This window comes from Chlorocebus sabaeus, chromosome 7 (assembly GCF_047675955.1).
Source record: "Chlorocebus sabaeus isolate Y175 chromosome 7, mChlSab1.0.hap1, whole genome shotgun sequence".
In the NCBI taxonomy this organism is placed as follows: Eukaryota; Metazoa; Chordata; class Mammalia; order Primates; family Cercopithecidae; genus Chlorocebus; species Chlorocebus sabaeus.
Window position 1 is genome coordinate 57,665,660 of NC_132910.1, and position 13,184 is coordinate 57,678,843.

Below are 13,184 nucleotides of genomic sequence, written 5' to 3' on the forward strand. Positions count from 1 at the left end.
AGTGCAATCAAACTAGAACTCAGGACTAAGAAACTCAATCAAAATCGCTCAACTACATGGAAACTGAACAACCTGCTCCTGAATGACTACTGGGTACATAACGAAATGAAGGCAGAAATAAAGATGTTCTTTGAAACCAATGAGAACAAAGATACAACATACCAGAATCTCTGGGACACATTTAAAGCAGTGTGTAGAGGGAAATTTATAGCACTAAATGCACACAAGAGAAAGCAGGAAAGATCTAAAATTGACACGCTAACATCGCAATTAAAAGAACTAGAGAAGCAAGAGCAAACACATTCGAAAGCTAGCAGAAGGCAAGAAATAACTAAGATCAGAGCAGAACTGAAGGAGATAGAGACACAAAAAACCCTCCAAAAAATCAATGAATCTAGGAGTTGGCTTTTTGAAAAGATCAACAAAATTGACAGACCACTAGCAAGACTAATAAAGAAGAAAAGAGAGAAGAATCAAATCGACGCAATTAAAAATGATAAAGGGGATATCACCACCGACCCCACAGAAATACAAACTACCATCAGAGAATACTATAAACACCTCTACGCAAATAAACTGGAAAATCTAGAAGAAATGGATAATTTCCTGGACACTTACACTCTTCCAAGACTAAACCAGGAAGAAGTTGAATCCCTGAATAGACCAATAGCAGGCTCTGAAATTGAGGCAATAATTAATAGCCTACCAACCAAAAAAAGTCCAGGACCAGATGGATTCACAGCTGAATTCTACCAGAGGTACAAGGAGGAGTTGGTACCATTCCTTCTGAAACTATTCCAATCAATAGAAAAAGAGGGAATCCTCCCTAACTCATTTTATGAGGCCAACATCATCCTGATACCAAAGCCTGGCAGAGACACAACAAAAAAAGAGAATTTTAGACCAATATCCCTGATGAACATCGATGCAAAAATCCTCAATAAAATACTGGCAAACCGGATTCAGCAACACATCAAAAAGCTTATCCACCATGATCAAGTGGGCTTCATCCCTGGGATGCAAGGCTGGTTCAACATTCGCAAATCAATAAACATAATCCAGCATATAAACAGAACCAAAGACAAGAACCACATCATTATCTCAATAGATGCAGAAAAGGCTTTTGACAAAATTCAACAGCCCTTCATGCTAAAAACGCTCAGTAAATTCGGTATTGATGGAACGTACCTCAAAATAATAAGAGCTATTTATGACAAACCCACAGCCAATATCATACTGAATGGGCAAAAACTGGAAAAATTCCCTTTGAAAACTGGCACAAGACAGGGATGCCCCCTCTCACCACTCCTATTCAACATAGTGTTGGAAGTTCTGGCTAGGGCAATCAGGCAAGAGAAAGAAATCAAGGGGATTCAGTTAGGAAAAGAAGAAGTCAAATTGTCCCTGTTTGCAGATGACATGATTGTATATTTAGAAAACCCCATTGTCTCAGCCCAAAATCTCCTTAAGCTGATAAGCAACTTCAGCAAAGTCTCAGGATACAAAATTAATGTGCAAAAATCACAAGCATTCTTATACACCAGTAACAGACAAACAGAGAGCCAAATCAGGAATGAACTTCCATTCACAATTGCTTCAAAGAGAATAAAATACCTAGGAATCCAACTTACAAGGGATGTAAAGGACCTTTTCAAGGAGAACTACAAACCACTGCTCAGTGAAATAAAAGAGGACACAAACAAATGGAAGAACATACCATGCTCATGGATAGGAAGAATCAATATCGTGAAAATGGCCATACTGCCCAAGGTAATTTATAGATTCAATGCCATCCCCATCAAGCTACCAATGAGTTTCTTCACAGAATTGGAAAAAACTGCTTTAAAGTTCCTATGGAACCAAAAAAGAGCCCGCATCTCCAAGACAATCCTAAGTCAAAAGAACAAAGCTGGAGGCATCACGCTACCTGACTTCAAACTATACTACAAGGCTACAGTAACCAAAACAGAGATATAGACCAATGGAACAGAACAGAGTCCTCAGAAATAATACCACACATCTACAGCCATCTGATCTTTGACAAACCTGAGAGAAACAAGAAATGGGGAAAGGATTCCCTATTTAATAAATGGTGCTGGGAAAATTGGCTAGCCATAAGTAGAAAGCTGAAACTGGATCCTTTCCTTACTCCTTATACGAAAATTAATTCAAGATGGATTAGAGACTTAAATGTTAGACCTAATACCATAAAAATCCTAGAGGAAAACCTAGGTAGTACCATTCAGGACATAGGCATGCGCAAAGACTTCATGTCTAAAACACCAAAAGCAACAGCAGCAAAAGCCAAAATTGACAAATGGGATCTCATTAAACTAAAGAGCTTCTGCACAGCAAAAGAAACTACCATCAGAGTGAACAGGCAACCTACAGAATGGGAGAAAATTTTTGCAATCTACTCATCTGACAAAGGGCTAATATCCAGAACCTACAAAGAACTCAAACAAATTTACAAGAAAAAAACAAACAACCCCATCAAAAAGTGGGCAAAGGATATGAACAGACATTTCTCAAAAGAAGACATTCATACAGCCAACAGACACATGAAAAAATGCTCATCATCACTGGCCATCAGAGAAATGCAAATCAAAACCACAATGAGATACCATCTCACACCAGTTAGAATGGCGATCATTCAAAAGTCAGGAAACAACAGGTGCTGGAGAGGATGTGGAGAAACAGGAACACTTTTACACTGTTGGTGGGATTGTAAACTAGTTCAACCATTATGGAAAACAGTATGGCGATTCCTCAAGGTTCTAGAACTAGATGTACCATATGACCCAGCCATCCCATTACTGGGTATATACCCAAAGGATTATAAATTATGCTGCTATAAAGACACATGCACACGTATGTTTATTGCAGCACTATTCACAATAGCAAAGACTTGGAATCAACCCAAATGTCCATCAGTGACAGATTGGATTAAGAAAATGTGGCACATATACACCATGGAATACTATGCAGCCATAAAAAAGGATGAGTTTGTGTCCTTTGTAGGGACATGGATGCAGCTGGAAACCATCATTCTTAGCAAACTATCACAAGAACAGAAAACCAAACACCGCATGTTCTCACTCATAGGTGGGAACTGAACAATGAGATCACTTGGACTCGGGAAGGGGAACATCACACACCGGGGCCTATCATGGGGAGGGGGGAGGGGGGAGGGATTGCATTGGGAGTTATACCTGATGTAAATGACGAGTTGATGGGTGCAGCACACCAACATGGCACAAGTATACATATGTAACAAACCTGCCCATTATGCGCATGTACCCTACAACTTAAAGTATAATAATAATAAATAAATTAAAAAAAAAAAAAAGAAGTCTTAAAGTTCTAATCTGACTTTTAAAGTTTTAAATTTCTAACAAAGATGGTAAAACAGACACTGGGCCCTATTTGAGAGTGGAGGGTGGGAAGAGGAAGAGAAACAGAAAAAAATAACTATTGGGTACTAGGCTTAGTACCTTGGTGATAAAATAAGCTGTACAACAAACACCTGTGACATGAGTTTACCTATATAACATACCTGCACATGTACCCCTGAACCTAAAATAAAAGTTAATAAAAATTTATTACAAATTAAAAATAATATACAACACCAAGAGTGAGACCTGATGTAAACTGTGGACTTTGGATGACAATGATGTGTCAATGAAGGTTCATCAATTGTAACAAATGTACCACTCTGATGGGGGAGGTTGATAACGGGAAAGGTTGTGCATGTGTGGGGTAGTGGGTATATGGGAAATTTCTATTCCTCTTGATTTTGCTCTATGAAAAGCAAAAACTTAAAGGACTTAAAAATTATAGTGAAGGCATTAAATTTGGAAAAATCAATAACCTAGTTCCTTACTATGAAATCATATGGCATAGTACTCTAAATGTAACCTTTATATGTCGTTCCCATGGACTTCATACACACTTGCTCTAGGAATAAAAGAGCAAAGTATTTTCATGTTTCCTTTTTTTCTGAGTTTGTATCAGTACTGGGTGTGTGCAGGTGGGGATAGGAGGGTTATCTTTAGCTAATTTTAGAATTGAGTTGAATGGAGGAATTATAATTTTCCAGTACAAAAATTTAAGAAGTGTGTTTTGCCTCCCAGGTGGTAAAATCATGCATACTTTTATTTCCTTTTTTGGTCTCTATATTTTCCAAGTGTTCAACAAAGTGTGGTTATTAGTTTTTATAATAAAAGAGATTTTAGGTTATTTCTCTGATTTCTAAGAGTAAAAAAAAATAAAGTTTTAAAGTTCTAATCTGAAATTTTCAGTGATCACATTTCAGCAGTGTTCAAAGGAATATGTACAATCAAGGCAAATATTTTGTCTCCACTCCTGATTTCCCTGATGACAGAATTTTCCTAAGCATATTCCTGGCCTTTCTTTTTGTCCCTCTATTCTCTCTGCCCTAGGAGGTTGAAGGATTTATTTGACTGGTAAATTTAGGAAGGTTCAGTCCTATTTATCTTCCTTTTAGAAAAAAGCTGTCTACAGGGAGCAAGTTACCTCTATTTTTCTAGGAGCAGATTCTTCCCCTTTAGAGAAAGATCCTGTACTTGTTTAACACTGCTTATATTTAGATACCTTCTCTGCCTGCTTGTTTTTAAGTAAGCCCATTTGGCTCTCATACTAAGCTACAGTCTTCAATTTGTCTTTTATTAAAAAATAAAGATTTTTTGGCCTTCATATGCTACTCTGTTTTATTTTTCAATTTGCTTAGAACATAGCCATGGAAGAAGGAAGTCATTTTATTGTTTCATGTATTTCTCATGTCTGACAGTTGACATTCTTCCTGAATTCTCTATCATCAAAAAGCTTTGACTCTATAGTAAACACAATTTCTAAATCTAACGAATCTCATCATGACGAGCTCTCAGAGTCTACACTTGAACACTACTGTTTTACTCCAATGGATGGAATTCAAGCTACTTCTTTGCAATTTCAGAAAGCAGTCAGAAAAAAACAGCCTTAGGTTATCATTTTGACTTTTTAAGGTTACTGTTGATCCTGATGCTGAACACTGAGGGAAAAATGCTTCAATTACAGACAAACTCTTCCATAATAACACAGACAAATCTTCAAAACTCATATTATTTGTGACCAACTCCTGAAGAAATATACTTTTAGATAACCTTCACATAGAAGGCAGGTAAATTACTCATCATATGTACATATGACATTTCTGAATATAATTACCTCAGCTGTGTGCTTTGCCACATGCCCCACGATGACAATGACCTTCCCTTTGAAGTTCTGGAGCATAGCAGTGTAAGGGCCCTGGGTAAGCTCCCCTTCTGCAGTGAAGGCAGCACTGAATGGAATGTTGATGCTTCCTGAAATGTGACCACGAATAAAGCTGAGAAGGAAAGTTTAAGGAAAACATTTATTTGTGTGCAATCATGAGTGTCTGAGGGAAACTCACAGAGCCAAGTGACTCCCAGAAGAGAGTACTAAACATCTTCCAGCTCATATGTGTATTTATCTAAATGAAGTAAGGCACCTCCAAGAGAAAAAAAAAATTAAATTTAAAAATGAAGTAGAAGAGAGAAAGGAAGATTACTAGCCAAAGATGTAAAAGAATTTTACATCAAAAGCATTTCTCATTACATAAACACAGATATGGGGTATACAATAACCATATTTAAAGAGGTTCTATAATGAGTGGAGATAGTGGAGATGGACTACATATCTTACAATTTAAATTTTCTAGTCAGCTGCTGCTTCATCATTTCTTTTAAAGAAAAGAATATGACATTAATAGTGAGAGAAAGAACCATAAATAAGTTCTGAAAAATGAAAGGAGAGAGAATCAACATTAACATTCCAGTGGACATTGTTCAGTTGACATTTTCTAGAATGGGCAGAGAATTTATGATCATGCATAGATTACCTTTGAAATTCATCAGCACTAGTTTTTCAAACATTTCTAATTATTCAATATTCCCAACTGTAGTTTTCCTGAAGAGTCATGACTTTTCTCTCAGAATATAATTACTCTGATGGTACTTTTTTAAAAAAAAACTGAAAGTACTTTTATTTTCAGTAAAGATCTACTTTTTAAAATGAAAATTTTTTATAACACAAACTAAGAACCTAACAACTCATGTATTCTCAGCACCTATATCTACATCTGTCCAGGGCTGAATCAGTTGCCAGAGAGTGTTTCCATATTTATCAAACAACCTTTACCAACCATGAACATCTTCTCTTTTTTAGTGTGTTTAAAGTAGCAAAAGCAATACAAATCTATCCTGGTCAAATGCTGTAGCAGACATGTTTGGGTTGCCTGCCCACCTGCTGTTTTCTTGTTTGGAAGAGCACCAGCCATTGACCCTGAGGAAAGGGTGAGTCTAGGCTGTCATATTGGTATCAGATGATCCTGCTATAACCATGACTGACCGGATGGTGGAGGGGAGGGTGATGATGGATATATGATGCAGGCCGAGCCAATGAGATTCTCTCCTTTGAAAATCGGAAATAAAAGACATAAAAGATAATCCTCAGACTGTGTTAAGCGTTACATGTAAAGTCACCTTTAAGGGCCTCTTCCATAAAATTTGTTCAGCCACTTATTAGAAAATTAGAAGACTCTGACTCTAAAAGAAGAACTGTTTAATAGATAAATTTAGTGACTACTGTATTTGGTTAAAAAAGTACCTATCTATATCTAAATAACCATATCTAGTAACTATATCTATAATCATAGATAAGTATTAAGGTGATTTTGTAGGTTCAATATCACCTATTTATTATGTGCCTTTAAAGATTTTAATCTAAACTCCTTTCAGTTACTAGAAGTATGTCATAAAGTTATTATCATATTATCCTTGTGATTTATTTGTTAAAATCTAGATTAAATATTAAAATGCTTCACAAAATATGACGGCAACAGAGTCTTTTTTGAAAGAGAAAGTTTTTCAAAATATAAAATGATTCCAAACCTTTTTTAGGCTACAGTTTGGAAAATAAGGCATAAAAGAAACAGAGTTTTAAACCACGCTTTCCTTATTCTTAATCTACTTCAACCAAAAAGTCTTGGATAATATCTAAGAACACTCATCCAAGAACACTCTTGTCATGAAACTTCTAGCACAAAAATGACTGGGTAAGCATGAATGTCTTTAGACATGGTGGTTAAACCTCTAAATTTTCTATCATTACTGGCAAACAGCAGAGGTGAATGCATTACTGGCAAACAACAGAGGAGAATGAGATTGGCCTAGTTATAAATAAGTGTATTTACAATGAATAGCCTGTTGTTTAAATAAGTCAGACAATGAAGACAACTTTGGTTATTTAGAAATCTTTTCTTTTTTCCTTGGAAATTACTTACATTGCCTACAATACAATTTCTCATGTGACACATATGAAATAGAACTGCTTTAGGCAACTTCTAGACATTTGAGAGGTGGTCAGATTATATTGTAAATCTAGGCAGATGGATACTTTTTTCACTTGTTGAGTCCTTCATAATCAGAATAAAATATGAGGTATTTGGAAACTGAGCCAGGAACAGATTTCTGTATATTTTGTATTAGGAAGAATAAATAAAGAGGGAAATAGAAGAAAATTTTTGACATATGGTGACTGAATAACCATAGTTGACTGTCATCAGTCATGAGTAAAATCTGGCAAGTAAAGAGAAATGATGGAGAATATGTTGAGATAAGCACATTTTTCCATGCTCTAAGAACTTTGGTTTTATTTCACTATATTACAGTGGAAAACAAGTATACACAGGACCTTCACACAAAGGTAGGGTTAGAGATGAACATGCAACACTACATATTTTAGAAGTATGACTGTCACTTTATTGCTTTCTGTCTAATATAGATAAAAATCTTAACCCTCTACATTAATGTTTTACATTTTAAAAAGGCTCTCATTATATAAACACAGATATGGGGTAAAAAATAACCACACTTAAAGAGGTTCTATAATGTGTATAATACTCAATAGTCAGACACTATGCTATTTTATAAACGAAGAATTTAAAAAGCTACAGCTTCAAAGAACCCAGTTCAGAGGGAATACTACTATTAAGGAAATAGTAGCCAAAGTATTTATGGGGCGATTAGCCCTAATCACATACATATCATGATATTGTAATCCCAACAATGACATTACAATTTTTGGTTAGGTTTTGGCAAAAGTGGCAATGGTATCTATAAACACTAATTTTTAACTTTCAGAGTTCATAGGAAATGAGAGTTTTTGAGGACATACTTGAAAGAGTTAAGAGATAAAAAACATCATTACAGAAGTCAGCAGTAATTACAATGAAATCTCTAGACTGGAATAATAATAGTTATGAAAGCATAAAAGCATCCAGTTATTGTAGCAGTCACTTCACCACATGTTTGAATATGGTTGTTTACCTCTATGAATGCACTACAGGATACATTCCAGTAAACATATGAATTTTCTTTGGCATATGGTGACCTTATATTATATATCTTACCCCGTCTTGGAATAAATTGTACCCCTCCCTGCAAATAAACCATTCAGATCAACATTCCATTTGGCAGATATTACCAAAAGCATTTGAATGTATACTTAGAACAAAATCAAAATTTTGCATTAAACAGAATTTGATAGCCCAATGCACAGACAGATTAAAAAAATTACTGTAAGCTTCTGATAAATAACTTGGATTATCAGAATATCATTAACAGGTAGGGATGATGTATATTCTCTTCTAGGTTTCTAAGATACAAAAACTTTCCTGTATTCATAATTCAGTCTACAAAACAATGCTGTAAGTAGATATGCTGTACTTCAATCAAACAGAAAAAAATCAGGTCTAAGTATATAGATACAGTGTATAAGTAAATTACATGGTATTTAACCAAGAATATTCAAAAAGACTCTTTAATTTACAAAAAGATTTGAAAATTCCTTTAAAATATTGCTTAAAATTCAACACAGAAACCAGTTCATGTTTTTTTAAATCCTAAAAGAGCACAGCATTTTTGTTGGATGCCACACTTAGTGACGTCGTATCTCTAAAGACAACCCACACCAATATTTCACCAAACCACTCAAGAACATCTACCTACCTTTGCTTTTTGGCTATTTGTCTGCTGGGTTAACTAATTATAATTAGTGTTATAGACTTTTCAGCCCAAACTGAAGGTTTTACCTTTAGTATATCAACAGCCAAAAAGAAATATGAAATTAAACCCATAGTTCTCTCATAGATAACATAACTAAATAGCATTAACTGATACAAAAATGATATTTAGATATCATTATTTTCTTTGCTAAATCTACTGATACTTTGAATGGCATCACCATCCCCCAAATCAAACAGTCAAAAATCTCATTTCCAACATCTTATTAGTAGCAACATCCAATATTCTGCTGCTCTTATAAATCCTGTACTCACATTTTTATTCCCATTACCCCTTGCCTATTTCAGATATTGATTTGTCTTGAGCTTAAACTACTGTAGTGACTGTTTTCTCCAACTTTTGTCTTTTCTCTTGGAAATACACTTGATTTACAATATTGACAGAGAAAAAATTTAAAAGCAAAGCGTTCTGATTATCATATCCTTTCTGAGAAACTTTCCATGACAGCCTATAGGACAAAGCACGTATTTCTCAGTTCAGTCCTCATGAACAGAACCTAACTACTTTAATTCTAACCAAACTAAATCATGCATGTTACCAATGTTTTCTATCTCCTGTAGTTTTCTCTTTCTAAATACCTTTTTCTCCTTATTTTTGCACAAACATCCATTCTTCAAATGTTTCATCCATGAAATTTTCCCTTCCCACAGTATCTGTACATCTCTCATAACAGCAATTTGATTTTATATAAAATATTCTAATGAAAATGACTTCTATCTAAACAACTGATAGAAACGATGAGTATTATATTTATTTCATCTTTGAATCTTTTTTTTTTTTTTTCCCTGAGACAGTGTCTCATTCTGTCACCCAGGTCGGAGTGTAGTGGCACGATCTCAGCTCACTGTAAGCTCCGCCTCCTGGGTTCACACCATTATCCTGCCTCAGGCTCCTGAGTAGCTGGGACTACAGGCACCCGCCATGACGCCTGGCTAATGTTTTGTATTTTTAGTAGAGACAAGGTTTCACCGTGTTAGTCAGGATTGTCTCGATCTCCTGACCTCGTGATCCACCCGCCTCGGCCTTCCAAAGTGCTGAGATTACAGGTGTGAGCCACTGCGCCGGGCTCATCTTTGAATCTCTTGCAACGATTAATAGAATGCTTGGAACATCACTTACATATTTGGTAAGTAAATGAATTTCAGAATTTTGCCAAACCTGGAGTAACTAGTATCAGCAGCAAATATGCTAAGGTGCCTTCTGTGGCACCCTAACTAGTGGCACCAGTATCTAACAATACTTCCAAGTGTCAACGATATAGAATTTCCCTTTGTCAGCACACACTTTTAGAAAAGGGAAAGAAACAGCAACAAAAGTAATTTCTCTGGATTTTCTTCAGCATAGGCCCACTAAAACTGGTCTATTTAGGGAAAAGCTAGGGACCTCACTCTTTATGACAGGGTATGAAAGAATGATTATACACATCAAATTTCTGGATAATTCAATCCTAATTTTGCATGCAAGATTATCTCTACCCTCATCCATCCTTTACAATGCATTAAAGTAATTTTTCTGAAATAAAAATCTGAGCATGGCATAAACCAAATATATCTGGTTTAGAATTTTTTAAGTTTCTCACTGCCTTTGGAATAAAACCCAAATTTCTTAGCATGTTATGAGACATTTTCAATGAAGCTACTTTTACCTACTCTAGTCTCATTACTAATTCTCATATATTCCAGACATACTCATCCACAGTTCTTGTAACTTCCTAAAAGTGTCCTTCTCACCTTCTCTGGGCCTCAAACAATGTAGTTTTTCAATGCCTTCTTTCTCTTCTTTGCTGGGTTACTAACTTCTACTTGTTTTTTAAGACTCATGTCAGACATCACTTGGTTTAGGTGCCCATCCTATATTTCCAGGAATTTGGGTATGCTTCAGACATAGACCATTTCATATTATACTGCAATTATCTATTTCACATATCTATTTTAGTTATAAGACTGTGAGCTTCTGGTGGGCAGGGGTGCTGTAAGTAAACTCTATTTTCCCATTGACTGGCAAAGCAGGTCCTTAAACAGGACTGGCTGGCTGATTGAATGAGAGACTGTATGGCACTCAAGGAACAGGGGTCATGGCTGGTTCACACAGCAAATAGAAACTCTTTAACAGCTAATATACCTTTCATAACTAACAATCCAGACATGACGACATTCCTCAGCAGTTGCTATCATATACTCCCACATTATACAAAGCCCATTAAAATATGGGAATACAATTGGATAGAAATTTTAATTTAGATAGATTGAACCTAAGTCCAAATGAGATGAAAAAAATCTTACTAAACCTTCTCATCAGTATCTAGCCTGCTCTAATCATGAGTATCTTTAAATTGCTTTGAAGAAGTTTTTATAAATTAATTCTTAAGGACAAAGAGACAAGAGTAATACTAGTGTTCACTAAGGATGGATGTGCCATAATGAAATAATGAGTACAATTGAGTTTATGTGTTTTTCAAAACACAAATTTAAGCCTGAGGCTGTCTTTGGTATAGTTTTAGATGCTAACATTTTTCAAAAAAATCAAAAGGTAAGAGTTTTACAAGTAAAGCTCAGCCTTGATTTCAAGCAAATGAGTAACATTCCTTTAAAGTATTGCTGTTTACAGATAACATAAGTTGGATCCACAATTACATGACTAAGACCTCTCTTAATATGAACTCCAAGAAAACTGAAACCCTAAATATTTATAACTATTAAAGAAAACAAGAGTTTGCTTGTGTATGACCATGGAAACTATTAACATCTGAAATTCATGTCACTACATGAGAAACATTTTCTATTGCCTCCTTACAAAATGCAATTTTTGTTTGCTTTGAAATTCTCAAAATACATTGAAGAACAAATATATCTGGCTTGATTTTTAACTAGATTAACATTTCATGTTTCTATCTTCTAAAAGCAAACAAAAAAATGTGATTTCAACAAAAACTGCTGTTTTGCCTCTCTGAGCCTTTGAATTTAGTATTAAGAGTTTAGACCACGTTAGGGTTTTTTCTTATACTGAAATTTTGGGATTATGTTTTTATTGTTAGGTGGGTAAAGTCTGTCTTCATGTCCTTCAGCTTTCTTTTTCTGTGTTCTCCATTCCCTTGGCCCACATTGGGGTTTAGGTAGTTCCCTAAGATTGTTGGCACCTTAATGTGCTGCTTCTCTCCTACAATCACAAAAACTGAACATAGGTTAAAATTTTGTCACCCGCAGGCTTTCTGTATTTTAACTGAGACTATTCATAACACAAGCTAAATGACTGAAGCCTTACAGTAGCGTTTCAGGCATCAAGTGAAGGTTCCGAAGGGGGCGTGGTGGTAGTAGCGAGGCCGTCCCTTAAATTTATTGGTAGACAGCTTATTTTGCCTGTGGATAAGATTGCCTCCCTACCTTTCATAAGCAATCACTTAAATCATTTTACATAGGTTAAAAAAAAGATGAGATGAAATATATTCTTAGACATTAAATCTCCTGGAAGCACAATTTAGGAAAAAAAAAATTTCACCTATATAAAGAGGTAAGAACTGTGTTAGACAAAGACTTCCCATTTAAATGATGTATAAAAGCAAAACAGAAGATAAACATGATACAGGGACATTATAAGTAATGTGAACAACATTTCAAAAATAATTTACTTCCTCTGGGGAAGGAAAAGGTATTAGAGAAAGTTTCTTTTTTTTCCATATTGTGCAGGGTCACATTTTGTGGCAAGGGAGAAATAAAATTATTTCAAAAATATTCTAGTATTAAATATGTAATTACTTCTTAAACAGATTGTTAAAGTCACATATGACCCAGCCATCCCATTACTGGGTATATACCCAAAGGATTATAAATTATGCTGCTATAAAGACACATGCACACGTATGTTTATTGCAGCACTATTCACAATAGCAAAGACTTGGAATCAACCCAAATGTCCATCAGTGACAGATTGGATTAAGAAAATGTGGCACATATACACCATGGAATACTATGCAGCCATAAAAAAGGATGAGTTTGTGTCCTTTGTAGGGACATGGATGCAGCT

At 35.2% G+C, this 13,184-nt stretch overlaps 1 protein-coding gene across 5 annotated transcripts in view; it reads right to left on the bottom strand.

Annotated features, from left to right (window-relative positions):
- TBCK (TBC1 domain containing kinase) overlaps positions 1–13,184 on the bottom strand; it is a 243,705-nt gene that overhangs the window by 38,737 nt on the left and 191,784 nt on the right. For all 5 annotated transcript variants that reach the window (XM_073017536.1, XM_073017534.1, XM_073017533.1 and 2 more), the window contains one exon: positions 5,227–5,386. In XM_073017536.1, coding sequence (XP_072873637.1) covers positions 5,227–5,386 — 160 coding nt within the window. The remainder of the gene's footprint in view (positions 1–5,226; positions 5,387–13,184) is intronic.